Source organism: Ahaetulla prasina, chromosome 2 (assembly GCF_028640845.1).
Source record: "Ahaetulla prasina isolate Xishuangbanna chromosome 2, ASM2864084v1, whole genome shotgun sequence".
NCBI classification, from domain to species: Eukaryota; Metazoa; Chordata; class Lepidosauria; order Squamata; family Colubridae; genus Ahaetulla; species Ahaetulla prasina.
This window is the reverse complement of record NC_080540.1, coordinates 195,314,811-195,330,104: the sequence shown is the minus strand read 5'-3', so window position 1 is coordinate 195,330,104 and position 15,294 is coordinate 195,314,811. Positions and strand designations below refer to the sequence as shown.

At 41.3% G+C, this 15,294-nt stretch overlaps 1 protein-coding gene across 1 annotated transcript in view; it reads left to right on the top strand.

The window, feature by feature from the left end:
- The window catches only part of LOC131190214 (ephrin type-B receptor 5), a 198,609-nt gene that overhangs the window by 51,984 nt on the left and 131,331 nt on the right, over positions 1–15,294 (top strand). Inside the window, exons 3-4 of the mRNA XM_058167359.1 lie at positions 9,784–9,848; positions 12,914–13,610. Of these exons, the coding sequence (XP_058023342.1) occupies positions 9,784–9,848; positions 12,914–13,610 (762 nt within the window). The remainder of the gene's footprint in view (positions 1–9,783; positions 9,849–12,913; positions 13,611–15,294) is intronic.

Here is a 15,294-nt window from a genome sequence, read left to right as displayed (position 1 = left end):
CACCACCGCCTCTTTCAAGGCGGCAGGGAAAACCCCTTCCAGCAAAGAAGCGTTGATAATCCTCTGGAGCCAGCCTCGTGTCACCTCCTGAGTGGCCAGTACCAGCCAGGAAGGACACGGGTCCAGTAAACATGTTGTGGCGTGGAGCCTCCCCAACCTGTCCACGCCTCGGAGCCACAGGGTCAAACTCATCCCAAACCGGCTCAACAAGACGTGTCTCCTCTCCCTCGCTTGATTATCCCAATCGTCCAGACCGCCCCGGAGCTGAGCGATTTTATCGATAGATAACCACTAAACTCCTCGGCTCGTCCCTGCAACGGGTCATCCCGTACCTCCTGATGAAGGAGAGAGCGGGTCACCCGAAACAGGGCGGCCGGGCGGTTATCTGCCGACGCAATGAGGGTGGAGGCGTAGGAACGCCTCGCCTCCCTCATTGCCACTAGGTAGGTCCTAGAATAGGACCTAACTAGTGTCCGATCAGCCTCGGAACGACTGGACCTCCAAGTGCTCTCTAGGCGTCTTCTCCGGCGTTTCATCTCCCTCAGCCCCTCGGAGAACCAAGGGGCCGGGCGAGATCTGCGCCGGGTCAGAGGGCGCAAAGGCGCGACACGGTCCAAGGCCCCAGCCGCGGCCTGTTCCCAGGCCACGACTAGTTCCTCAGTCGTGCCGTGGGCCAGATCCTCAGGAAATGGCCCAAGCTCCGTCAGGAACCTCTCAGGGTCCATCAGGCGCCTGGGACGGAACCAACGTATAGGTTCCGTCTCCCTGCGATGGTGAGTGGCGGTTCGGAAGTCTAGGCGAAGGAGAAAATGATCGGACCATGACATTGGTTCTGTTACTAAATCATCTAATTCCAGATCATTTAACCACTGTCCAGAGATAAAAATCAAGTCCAGCGTGCCTCCCCCCATGTGCGTAGGGCCATCATTTACTCGAATCAGGTCCAAGGCCGTCATGGAAGCCTGGAACTCCTGAGCTGCCGTCGATGACAAGCCGGCTGATGGCAGGTTGAAATCCCCCATGACTACAAGTCTGGGGGTCTCAACCGCCACCGCGGCAAGCACCTCCAACAGCTCAGGCAGGGCTGTGGTCACGCAGCAAGGAGCCAGGTACGCGATCAACAAGCCCAACTGATTCCTATGGCCCCACCGCACATAGAGGGATTCACAGCCGGCAATCTGAGGAACAGTGGCCTCCCTCGGCTCTAGATCTTCCTTAATAACAACCGCCACCCCCCCACCCCTACCTTGGGCCCTCGGATGATGAAATGCTCGGAAACCTGGAGGGCACAACTCAACAAGGGGGACCCCCCCCTCTGGCCCCAACCAGGTCTCCGTAATGCCCATCAGGTCCGCGGACTCCCCCTGAATAAGGTCGCAAATCAGGATACTTTGTAAAGTAAAGATACTTTGAAGAGAACTTTATGAGAGCCACGTGAGCAGTTGCCATACAGTTCATGCAGGTACAAGAGAGATGGACTTGGATAAGTGCTAAATAAGGACTCCAAGGAAATTGCCAAATTCAGTTTCTGATACAGAGCTAATGTATACAAGAATTTTGGGCACCCACTCCTTCTAGTGTAGGGGTGTCAAATTAAAGGGCCCGTGGGCTGGATCAGGCCTGCGGGGTGCTTAGATCTGGCCTGTGGGGCCACTCTGGAAACAGTGAAGGACTGGCCTGAGGTGCCTCTGACAGCAAACTGGGCTCCTAAGCTCCATTTTCAGCTGCGATGGCCTCCTGCAACCCTCTGCCAGTGAAAACGGAGCTCGGGAGGGCCGCACAAAAATGGTGTTAAGGCACCGACACAAATGACGTTAAGCTGGCCACACCCATCCTGGTGTCCCCCAAGATCAAACACAACTCTGTCGCGGCTCTTAATGAAATCAAGTTTGACACCCCTGTTCTAATGCCATATTATATCTAATTTCAATCAGGGTAATTTTCAGCTGGATGCACAAAATATGGTGCGTGCATCTGGAGACAAAAAAAAATCAAACATGTTTGGTATATTTCATGAGTTTGCACAGCATTGCAGACAAAGTTCAGTTAAGAAAATGAAAGGTGTGCTCAACTAGCGTTTCAGCAATTCTAGTAAAAGAATGTGGGGAGAAAAATTGACAAGCAGTTCTAATCTTTGCTTGGGGATCAAATAGAGTGTGCAACCAGCCAGACGGGTTTGAGGGAAAAGATGGTAAATGCAAAGCTGTTAGGTAAATAAGGAGAACCAAAATCAGTTTTTGGGGGTAATGATGGAGGAAATGCACATCTGTGCAGATGTGATTCAGAAAAGCCTGCTGATTTAAGAAAAACCCAGTGAAATTTCAGCAAATATCTGACATTATGAAGTAGAATAGACCTCTCACATCCTGGACATAAACTGTTTCAACTCCTACCCTCAAAACGATGCTACAGAGCATTGCATACCAGACCTACTAGACACAAGAACAGTGTCTTCCCGAACGCCATCACTCTGCTAAACAAATAATTCCCTCAACACTGTCAAACTATTGACTAAATCTGCACTACTATTATATGACTGTACTTTGTTGCTTGTATCCTTACGATTTATATTGATATTGATTGTTTCCTAATTGCTTATTTGTACCCTATGACTATCATCAAGTGTTGTACTTTGATGAAGGTATCTTTTCTTTTATGTACACTGAGAGCATATGCACCAAGACAAATTCCTTGTGTGTCCAATCACACTTGGCCAATAAAAATTCTATTCTATTCTATTCTATTCTATTCTATTCTATTCTATTCTATTCTATTCTATTCTATTCTATTCTATTCTATTCTAGAATTATGAAAAATTCCACCAGAAATAAAGGGAGAAGTACTAGATATGTTTTGTTATTTACATACTAGTTAAAATCTCACCTAGACATATGGTAAATTGTAATTTTATTTATATGTAATGATACTTTTGAGAAAAAGACCCAGACATAGTAGAAATAATTAAAATGGAAGGAAATTTTTCCCCAGCATTTAAATTCTGCTAACATTTTAAAACTATTTAATTAAAAAGATATGTCTTAACTTTTTCAGAAAGTAAGAAAACAGGGGACAAATTCAGAAAGAGGAACATTTCTGAGCAATGCTGGTGATGTTTCTCATGTGCCTGAAGAGCTGGTGTTGCTCTTAAAAGGGCTTTTCCCCCTGTCAGTTTTAATGCCCAAATAGCTTCATAGTGAAGGAGATGTTCTCTGAGATAACAAATGCAGGAAGTTTAAAGCTTAAAAATGAAGCCCATCACCTTCAATTGATCCCAGAAAATGATTGGCTTTTGGTAATTAATTCTTTGATCCTTATGTGTATTGGTCCAGTCATTAATCTGCAAAAATTGTGCTTTAATGAAGGAATGTGACTAATAAGTATAATTAGAGTATTATACTTAGAGTCTGCAGACCTGTAGAGTATACTGGAGGATTCTAAATCTAATCCAACCAAGGCATAGAATGATGATGATTAGCTAATCTTCAATTTGATTCACAATATAAGACTGGAAAAACATAACAGTTCAAGTCCTAGTGAAAATATTTACAGACCCCTCGCATCCTGGACATAAACTGTTTCAACTCCTACCCTCAAAATGACGCTATAGAACACTGCACACCAGAACAACTAGACACAAGAACAGTTTTTTCCCGAAGGCCATCACTCTGCTAAACAAATAATTCCATCAACACTGTCAAACTATGTACTGAATCTGCACTACTATTAATCGTCTCATAGTTCCCATCACCAATCTCTTTCCACTTATGACTGTATGACTATAACTTGTTGCTGGCGATCCTTCTGATTTATATTGATATATTGACCATCAATTGTGTTGTAAATGTTGTACCTTGATGAACGTATCTTTTCTTTTATGTACACTGAGAGCATATGCACCAAGACAAATTCCTTGTGTGTCCAATCACACTTGGCCAATAAAATTCTATTCTATTCTATTCTATTCTATTCTATTCTATTCTATTCTATTCTATTCTATTCTATTCTATTCTATTCTATTCTATTCTATTCTATTCTATTCTAGCCAAAGACCTAAGAGCTGTTAAGGTAACATCTGTGTATATAGGAAGTTCCAAGTAAGGTTTTTTTTTTGCACAGTCAGAATATTCAGGTCTAATAAGTTCAAAATTTCCATGTATCTAGGCAATCCTCTGGGTACTGTTCTAAGCCTATTCCTATTGGTACAACCATTGATTTTTTTCCTCCATGATTAAGAAATAATGAAGCTGATGCAGGAAAATGTGTTCCCTTCCATTACTATTGTCATCACCATCTGAAGCTCCTGATATAGTGCAGGATTCAGAAATATCCTTAAGCCCAGCCACTTTTGATTTTGTCATGAGCTTGTCTCTTGCACTTTTGCCCATCGAAACATTGGTTTTTGAATATGTGGCTTACAGCTGAGTGAAAGTTGTCATCTTCATCAGCTCTGTAGTATTATACAAATCATCAACTCTGTAGTATTATTTGCTCAGTGCTTGATAGCCCCCTGCCCTCTTTTCTCTCCCCCTTGACTAACATAGAAGTTTTAAGAAGGAAGCGAAAGTACATTTATAGATCTGTGGGGTCCTTGGTACTCTCTGAGCTTGGTTGTTTTCTTGCTAGACATTTCATTACCAAATTAGGTAACATTATCAAAACTAGTACTGTTGGTGATGTTACCTAGTTTGGTAATGAAAAATCTGCAAGAAAGCAACCAAGCTCAGAGAGTACCAAGGACCCTACAGTTCAACCCTGAGTTATATTTTCCTGGAAATAAATATATGACAAACCAGATAAAGGGGCAAATCTGAACGAGTTAAAAATATTGTTTATGTTTATAACTTTGTTTTATAAAGAAAAATTCAAGAATAAAATCAAGAAGAATTAGTGTGCATTTTCAGTTACGAGTGTGATGACAAAGTAACATTGCAACCACTCCTTGCATTTATGACCTTTGCATGACTGTAAAGCAAAGGAAAGCTGATGTAAGATCATAAGCACAGGCGTGATATCACATAGTGACTGCTTCATTATGGCCAAGTTACCAGTTCCAGTTATGGTTGCTAAATGTGGAACACTTGTATATATTCTTCTGCAAATTGGAACGGTGTGAGCTGACTTTTCAGTTGAGTTTGTTGTGATTTTGAGTAGAGGAACTAAATCTGTATCTGTTCTCTGGGATTAAAAAAATGTAACCAAAATATATTTTCCATTTCCTGAAGGGGTTACAGTGCAAACAAACAAGGGTATGAAGACGACCTTCTCTGTCCTAAGTACTCTGATATTAAACTGAGCCATTAACCTAAATCTGTGTCACATCTGAGTGAGAAAAAAGAATACACCTGCTCTAATTTAAGGAGGGTTACCATATTTGACAGCTCAGTGGAGCAGTACATAGTAAGGATAGTGATAAAGGATGCTGAGGTTAATATTAAGGAGCAGAGGAAGAAGAAAATCAATATTCTAATATTTTAATAGTGAACACCAGTACCTGGAAGCTGGTTAATTCTGAAGCAAAACAGGACCAACAAAAAAATAATAAGAATAGTTTTACCTACCTGGGAATTTTCTAGATAGTCAGCAATATTTTCTTTTTCTTCCTAGCAGGTGCAGTATAAGCATATATATCTTAAAAAAAATCTAAAAATCAAATGCCTTTAAATATAAGACTTACAGAGAGCAGTACTGTTAGCTAAGCCTGAGATAACGAATCAATCTAAATTTATGTTGGATGGATTTATATACTATTCTCTTTCACTAGATTTTCTGATTTTTTAAAAAAGTGGAACATTCTTGTTATGTGCAATTTTCACAAATACAGGCATGTTTCCATGCAAACTTCCATAACTTCCACATAATTTTGAAAAGCAAAGCTTCTAATAAAAACATCTTACAACTTCAACTGTGTGTAATTCAGGTGGTCTTTGACATAGAATTGGGACCAGCATTTCCAAACAAGGTGGTTGTTAAGTGTATCAAACACAATTGTACAACCTTTTTGGCTACCGCTGTTAAGTGATTCATTGGAATTGTTAAGTGAATCATATGGTTCTTACCGGTAAGTATCCCCCATTGACTTTACTTTCAAAAGCTGGCTGGAATGGTTGCAAATCGAAATCATATGACCTTGAGACATTGCAATCATCATAAATACATGCCGGTTGCCCAGCACTCAGAATTTGATCATGTGACCATGGGGATACTGCCACGGTCATAAGTGTGAGGATCAATTGTAACTCATTTCATTTTCAGTGCCATTGTAACTTTGCTAAAGTTGCTAAATGAATGATTCTTAAGACAAGGTCCTATACACATTTTTGTATATACTCTAGGCCCTTTTTTAAAAAATGTACATTTTTAAACCGTGCTTTTAAATTAATTTTGGAGGCTAAGGTAATCTGTTCAATCCTGCCTGCAACAATTTATCCCAATTTGTTAAATCACACCGTTCTAACTCAATTTGTAGTAGATTTCTTTTTTTTTGCTTTGCCACTATACCAAAATTCTTCATTTTCCTAAACATGATTCCAGAGTCCAGAGATTTCCCAGTTCCATAAACATTTTTTAACTTCTCTGTGTGAAAGTGAAAGATGGGGGGAAGGGAAATTGATCCGTTTAAACTCCCCATCTGTGAACTATTTTACTAACTCCTAACAATTGGAATCTAGTCTACTTGCTCTATGTGTCTTTCCTTTCCTCTGTCTCTATGCATGCTGGTTGTTTAAATATTTCCTATTGGAGGAGAGCCCTCTCAGCCCCAGGTTGTATGTATTTGCTGGCCCATGAAAAATTAATGTGTGCTCTCTGTCTCTTGATTTCTTCAAAAATAATACCTGGGTCACTGGAGACAAGCCATCTGGGGAGCATCATTTTGGCCAGCTGCAAGGCCCTGAAGGAAATGTTTGTCCTTCTCATTCTCACTTCCCACACTAAAAATTTCCTTAAATAATTTTTTTATGATTATGTTAAGTTGGTTGTCCAAAATAAAGTTTCCATTTTGATAGAAATCAAAACTTACTTTGTTGGCTTAATTTTCATCCAAAATACCTTTCTGTTGAAACATATAAATTCTTCTTTTAGCTACTTCTCTTGCTACTTAAACCTAAAAGGGAAGCCTAGGTTTAGAGATGGGCATATGTGCCTGATTTTGGTTATATTCTAGAAGCTGGCCCAGCCTATGTAAGAGCATTTCTTGCCCTTTGCTCAATATGGTCCAGGATAAGAAAAATTCTGTCCTTTGACCACTGTGAAAGTATCTTTTAGACTGGTTCTCCTATTTCAGACAAAATATGACTTAGGTGTGGACTTTGTGGTCCAATCTGTTTTAGGAGTACATTTTTGATCCAGCAAATTTCTGGCTTGTTTTTAAATTAAAGATCTGTAGAAATGTACCAGATCGGTGCAGGATGTAAATAGGAGTTAATACCTCCTAAGGGAGCTTGAGGTTGAACTGTATATAAATAGGGAGCAAACCTTACTCTCGATAGCACTGATAATGTTGCCCAGTCAGGTAATGGAATGTCTGCAAGCAAATAACCAAGGACAGAACACACCAAGGTCTCCACAGTTACGCATTCTTTGAAAGCTGTAAAAGGTGGCTGAGAAGTTAGGGTCCTTTGAATAGTTCCTAAGAATACCCATTCCTGGAAGTTCTGGGAAATAAATAGCTTCTCTTGTTTTTACTTTAAATATGACAGTTTTAAAAAAACCACAACATTCTATGTTTTGTAACTCATTACCAGTTTGCTCAACAGCTTTAATTGCTACACTACTTCTGTGGAGATACAACCACAGAAGTTAGTGGGGTTAGAGGGGTTGGGAGTGGGAGGCACCGTTTATCGGTGGTTCTCTTCCTACCTCTCTGACCGGACGCAGACGGTGTTGACAGGGGGGCAGAGATTGACTTCGAGGCGCCTCATGTGTGGGGGCCGCAGGGATCGATTCTCTCGCCTCTCCTGTTCAACATCTACATGAAGCCACTGGGTGAGATCATCAGTGGTTTTGGGGTGAGATACCAACTGTACGCTGATGACACGCAGCTGTACTTTTCCACCCGAGGCCACCCCAACAAAGCTATCGAAGTACTGTCCCAGTGTCTGGAGGCCGTACAGGTCTGGATGGGGAGGAACAGGCTCAAACTTAATCCCTCCAAGACAGAGTGGCTGTGGATGCCGGCACCCCGGTACAGTCAGCTGCAGCCACGGCTGTCTGTTGGGGGCGAGTCATTGGCCCCGATGGAGAGGGTGCGCAACTTGGGCGTGCTCCTGGATGGGCGGCTGTCTTTCAAAGACCATTTGACAGCCGTCTCCAGGAGAGCTTTCTATCAGGTTCGCCTGATCTGCCAGTTGCGCCCCTTCCTGGACCGGGATGCCCTATGCACGGTCACTCATGCTCTCGTTACCTCTCGTCTGGACTATTGCAATGCTCTCTACATGGGGCTCCGCTTGAAGAGCACCCGGAGACTCCAGCTAGTCCAGAATGCGGCTGCGCGGGTTATTGAGGGAGCAGTTCGGAGCTCCCATGTAACACCTATCCTGCGCAGACTGCACTGGCTGCCTGTTGTCTTCCGGGTGCGCTTCAAGGTGTTAGTTACTACCTTTAAAGCGCTCCATGGCTTAGGACCGGGATACCTACGGGACCGTCTACTGCCAACCGGTGCGCTCTCACAGAGAGGGGCTCCTCAGGGTGCCGTCAGCCAAGCAATGTCGGCTGGCGGCCCCCAGGGGGAGGGCCTTCTCTGTGGGGGCTCCTACCCTATGGAACGAGCTTCCCCCTGGACTCCGACAAATACCTGACCTTAGGACCTTCCGCCGCGAACTTAAAACCTACTTATTTTGTCTTGCTGGACTCGCTTAAATTTTATATTATTAAATTGATTTATGGGTTTTAAATTTTTTAGTAAATTTTAGAGGGAATATTTTTATCTATAAGTAGCCAAATTAAATAGGTTTTTTAAGGGTTGTTTTTAGTTTTGTATTGTTGTTTTCTTTCTGTATTTTATTTGTGGCTGTACACCGCCCTGAGTCCTTTGGGAGAAGGACGGTCTATAAATAAAAATATTATTATTATTATTATTATTATAACCTGTGTTTACGGGTTCATTCTTTGCTCTGGATGAAGTTACACAATGACTTGAAAGAGTTTTTGTTCAGTTATTGGTCTCTCTTCTGAAAAGAAGTGTTTCTTTAAAAAAAATTATTCAAAAGTTATTGTTAAGTGTTAACTGAGATATGAGAGGAGGGAAGGGGAAGGGGGCCTTTGATCTCTACTGTTGTCACAGTGCACTTCAGGAACCAAACATGTTTCAATGAGCTTAAGCTGCCTTATCCTGTTGCTAGAGTCTTCAGCAAGAGAAGAAAACAATAAGACAGGTACTAATTCTGCCTTGAAGATAATGACTTTGAGAATGGGTAATAAAAAAAGAATTCAATGTTTGTAAAAGCAGAATCAGCAGTAGTTGCTGCTTGCAAATAAGCTCTTCAATGGAAATTGGAATGAAACAGGTGATAAATGTGGTACATATGACTCATTCCCAAAGTATGAAGTAGCTGCATGTAATGGATGAAACCACTTAAACGAAAATCATGCCTGAAGACTTGCAAGAAATCACTTGCACAACTGACAAACTCATAGTTCCCCCAGCCCCGATCCCGTTTGTGATAGCAAATCTTGTTTGAGACTAGTAATCATGCTGGCCCTCAGGAGATGATATAGGAAGGAATTAGCTGTCATTTGGAACTGTCTCCTAAAATCATCATTTTTATCTGTTTATCTCTCCAACAGAAATCCTTTTGGATACAACAGGAGAGACCTCTGAGATTGGATGGACCGCCCATCCTCCTGAAGGGGTAGGTGCTTCCCTTCATACTCCTTTGCTGAAAATTGCCCGCCCACTCAATATCTGGTAATGTGTTCTGCACACAACAAAGACCCACTCTGAAACCAAGATGTAATGGCTGGGATTTCGGGATGGTATTCCCCCTTCAAAGACAATGGGTTGTCTACTAGAAAGGGTTGTAAAGCTGTTGACTGATTTTTTTTCTGACTATTATAAACTCTGCCAAGTCTTTGGATCTTCTGTCTTGGAGTATCACCGTAAGGGAGACAACACAAGATTCTTCTCATAATAGAGCCACAAAAGGCAATAGATTTAATTGCTTTTGTTATTTCTTTAAGACCTACCTTTTGTCTTCTTCAAAGGAACATTGTAGAAAGTCCTGTCAAAGAGCCACATTGTTGAGTGCTGAATAATTGTACTTTTTCTCTAGGGTTGGGTTGATATAGTGAATTGATATAGTGCTCCCTTGACTCCATGCACTCTCAGTTTTCCCTTGACTCCATGGAGATCCTTGACTCCAAGCTCATTATACTTGCAAAAGAGAATGGACATCCATATTTAGAGTCTGGTCTTCAGACTTATTTGATAGCCCCGGATTGAAGAAGAATGGAGCTACATGATAATACTGTTGTTGAACCAACATAGTGTCGTGTCCCACTCCTCCGCTGACGGCCGGGTCAGGGAAATCCGAATCAGGTGTGCCTCTGCAGCTCTGCCAAAGTCCTAGCAAAGTCCTCAGGGCAGGCAGGAGACCAGAAAGTGACTTCAGCAAGATATGTTTAGACTTTGCCTGACTCAGAGAATGCCAGAAAGCAGATCCTTTATATAGGCCATGGGGTGTGGCTCCATGACTCAGCACTTATCCAGGCCTGCCCCTCCCCTCCTTCTGCTGCCTCCGCCTATCAAGTCTTCTGACGTGAGGGTCACTCCAGTCGGCAGCTGTTGGTAATAGACCTCCCTCAGGCTCACATGCTGTGGAGGAAGGGGAGGGATCTAGTTGCTCCGTTTGCCTGGGTATGGAGCCAGAGCTGGGGGCTGGAGGTATTTCTTCCTCTTCAGCCTGTCTGGGCATGGAGCCAGGGCTGGGGCCAGGAGGCATACTAGAACATTCCTCCGTGTTTGGAAGCAGATAAGAAGACCCCGGCTGAGGTGAGATTGGACGAGACACAACACATAGCAGTATTGGTAGTTTTTCCAGTTGGGGGTGATAGCAAAAAAGAGTGGCTGTTGTGTAGTTTTAATTCTCTCTATTTCTCTATGCTATTTTTTCCCTGCTGATTTTGAGAAGAGAAAGTAGAGGAAAGACTTATGAGTACCGAAAGAAGAGCAAAATCAGGAGTGTTGTCTGAGGAAAAAGTGAATGCAAATGTCTCATTAAAGCAATTTTTATTAGGCAACAAAGGCAAGCTTCAGAATTTCATTAAAAATTCAGAAATGAATGGGCAGTAAAAGATAAAAGTATAAAAGATATTTAAACTATGCCCACACTCTGCATTTTTTGCTGGATTATTAATCTTGTTGATTGACAAAGAGTTCTTAGAAACTCAAAGGCTTACTCAAAAAGGTGTGCATTTCCCCCTTGATTCTAGGGTGCAATAATGACTCTTTAAAAATTCATCTATATATTATTCCAGTTTGACTGTAATTCAATGGGACATAACTCAAATAATCCAGTGGTCTATAATCTAATGGCAGAAACCACAAAATTGTTGAGTGCTTGCCTATAGAAAACAAAAATAATTGGGAACAAGCTGCAGGCACCCTTATTTTCTATCTTATAGCCAAAATGATAGATGAGATGCTAATATATACTAATTGCTCCCTGTGAATCTAGCTAAATGGGAGAAAAAACACCATGGGGTAATTTTTATTTTTTTTTAAAAAATCATTTAAACATTTTTTAAAGAAATAATGGATTACGTTGACCATTTTATATGATGAATGATAGATAGAAATTAGGAAGTACTGCCATCTTTTTAAAATGTTTAGCAAATTTGGCAAGCTTTGTGAGTAGGAATTCTACCTCCCTAAGAGGTAACCCTTAAATTACCCTTACATTACCTTGGTTAAAAAATTATATAAAATATTAATACTGCATTTGTCAAGCTGTACATACCAGCAGAAACTGAATTTAAATATTCTCTGAAAGCTCTACATCAACCAGACACAAAAGCATGCCAAAGCTTAACAAACTTAATCAAACCAAATTACAATTCTTCCTTTTTCACACATCCCTAAAATTAAAGAACAGCAAGGTACGAGAGCCAAAACTTACAATGTCAACCAAACCAATATAGAAAGCAGTGTCTATCAATAAAGAACATATTATTGGAAGAATTAATTTCCCTAATAAGCAAGTAAAATCTATTTTGGGCCCTAATGGGCGATCATCATCCCAGTAGAGGTAGTTGATCGATTAATAGCAGATCCCCCTCCCCCCTCCCCTGCCCCTGCATTCCCCATCTAGCTCAAATAACAGTATTAATTCATTTTATTTGCATTTGGTCAGTCACAATGGTCCAAATCTTCTCAAATGTCAAAGCTTCCTAAACATTCAGGTCCTGATTCACATGCCTAATAAATGTCTCTTTTCCCTCCAACATGGAAGGAAAATTCATTGGACTTATTTCTCATCCTATGTTGTCTTTGTCTTCCTCATCGTCATTGTCCTCCTCCTCCTTCTCTTCATCCTCCTCCTCCGCCACTTCTGTACCCCCCTCTCTTGACTCCCTCTCCCTTCTTCAGAAAGTCATTTTAAAAAGGACTGTGGGCAGAAGAGAGATGTGCAACTGATTTTCAAGAAAGGGTCCTGAGCTCATCTACAAGATGTAGATTAGGGAAGGCACTTGGTGTTGGGAATCAGGGAACCAAGTAATTTTAATCTCATATTATCCCTGAAGAAGTTCTAAACATGATGAAACTAAAATTTAGGCCAAATTTGTGTAATATATATGGTGGCGGAATCCAGATGGCTGTTCTCAGGTGTAAAATAACACTGTCTCCAATCCCATAAGATTTATATTTTCAGCTTGTTTGTCTCCTTGTTCCTCTCCTCCCCTCCCCAACTCCATACAGTGGGATGAGGTGAGTGTCTTGGATGACAGGAAGCATCTGATTCGAACATTTGAAGTATGCAATGTTGCTGAGCCGGGACAGAATAATTGGCTGCGCACTCATTTCATAGAGCGTCATGGAGCCCACAGAATTCACATACGCCTCCGCTTTTCTGTTCGTGACTGTGCCAGCATGAGGACCGTGGCTTCTTCTTGCAAAGAGACTTTTACCCTTTACTATCATGAATCGGAGACTGACCTAGCCACTGCTGAGCATCCGGAGTGGCACGAGGGCCCCTGGACCAAAGTGGATACAATTGCCGCTGATGAGAGTTTCTCTCAGGTGGATAGCTCTGGGAAGGTGGTAAAGATGAACGTCAAGGTGCGAAGCTTTGGGCCATTGACGAAGAGGGGTTTCTACTTGGCCTTTCAAGACTCTGGCGCCTGCATGTCTCTGGTGGCTGTCCAGGTTTTCTTCTACAAATGTCCTGCAGTGGTGAAGGGTTTTGCTTCTTTCCCAGAGACATTTGCTGGAGGTGAAAGGACTTCTTTGGTGGAGGCACCAGGAACTTGTGTGGCTGATGCTGAAGAAGCCAGCAGTACTGGTTCCTCTGGAGTGAAGTTGCATTGCAATGGGGAAGGCGAGTGGATGGTGGCGATCGGAAGATGTGCCTGCCGTGCTGGCTATGAGCCTATGGACAGTGAGAGAATCTGCAAAGGTAAGAAACAGATGCTCCAGGGAGTGTCCCTGGCACTTTTCAAGTCAACCTGTTTGGAATAAAAACCTGCAGTATCTTTGGTAGTAGCTTTCAAACAGTGTGTAAGAGTCAGTGAGTCCTGTGAAAAACAAAAGTTTAAACTCCTGTGAATATAAAATACATATACAAGAGGCTTCCTGTTACGCTTTTGTGTGATTTGCTTGTATAATCTTTCCTCATCTTTATATTGAGTCAATTTGGGATCAATCAAGTCATACTTGGTATTATCCTTCAAAAGAGATTATGGATTTGATTCAGCCTTGTTTGCTGGACTCTAAAAGTTGCTGGCCAGGTTTTACTTTTAGTAGCTTGCTTCTCCCTATTCTTTATGCAAATGGGGAAAACCACTTCTTCCTCTGTCCAAAAAAAAAGAGGATTGCTAGTAAATAAACAATATCTAGCGCTACTCCAAGGTTTGTGGATGCCCTCTAGGTGTTCCAAGACACCAGAACTTTTCAGATAAGATCCTAGTTTGTAAAAGTACTAATTTGAGTGGTAGTCCTGATTTTAACATAATGTTTCCCCTTTTCTCTTCATCAAAAAAATGGGTCAGGTTTGTTTTCCAAATGAATATCAACGGAGTCTTTGCTTAGCTGTTTTTATCTATGCATATCCAAAAGTAAACAGCAGCTGTTAAAATCATACTTGTTGTAAGGGCCCCCAAAGTTGTCTTCCTTCATTACAGTAGAAACAATTACCTGCTCTTCTAACAGCTTTCATTTTCAGCTTTCAGTTATGAACTTAGAAAGGCACCCAAACCATTATGCTTATTCCATGTATTCCGTAATAATTTACAAATTAATCCTAATTTCCCAAACAATATTCCATATTGCGAAATTTGGTTGTATATAATATGAATGCTTTTCCTTCAAGAAACCATAGTTCTTTAAACTGGACGTCTTGTCTATATTTGGATTCCAAACTGCCATACCCCAACTTAATAGTGGGAACTGATATTCCAAATTACCCTCCCCCCCAAGTAATTTGCCCAGAATTTGCATCGCAACAGCTAGCAGTATTAGATGAAGTGCAATTGCACCTTAAAGTTTAATGAAAAGTCTAGGAACCTAGCATAGTCAATGGAACTTTGTGCCGGCTGCCAGTTGCAAGTATTTCTGCTCCTCTGAACAAAGCTGTAGTAGAATCTGGAATTCCTTCTTAAATGAAGGTTAATCCCAGAACCAGCTCTTCTTTTAATGTGGACTGCAATTAATCTTGAACACGTCTGATATTTGTGCAAAATCTAAATTTGTAGGTAAAACCAGTGAGGAAAGTCCTTTCTCCAGAAGGGAGAAATTAAAAGAAGCCTACAATTGTCCAGTCTGTTCCCAGTCAAGGGTATGATACATATGCAATCTATTACTGTATGTGATGAAAAGTAATATAGCAGCCTGATGAAGCAGCAGGGACCCTTTTCATAGCCTGCTTTAGAAACAAATATTCACTGCAGTGGCTGGCGTGAAAACTACAAAATTACTGGGGAGGGGGGTCTATTTAAGTAATTATTTAATATATGCATTATATGAATTGAGAAAAGGCCAAGTTAGTATTTTAGAAACATTCTTATAAAGCTTATTTACTTTTTTTTTAATTTAGTGAAGAAAAATTCAGAAAAATATAGATATTAGTTGCCAGCTTATTCTGA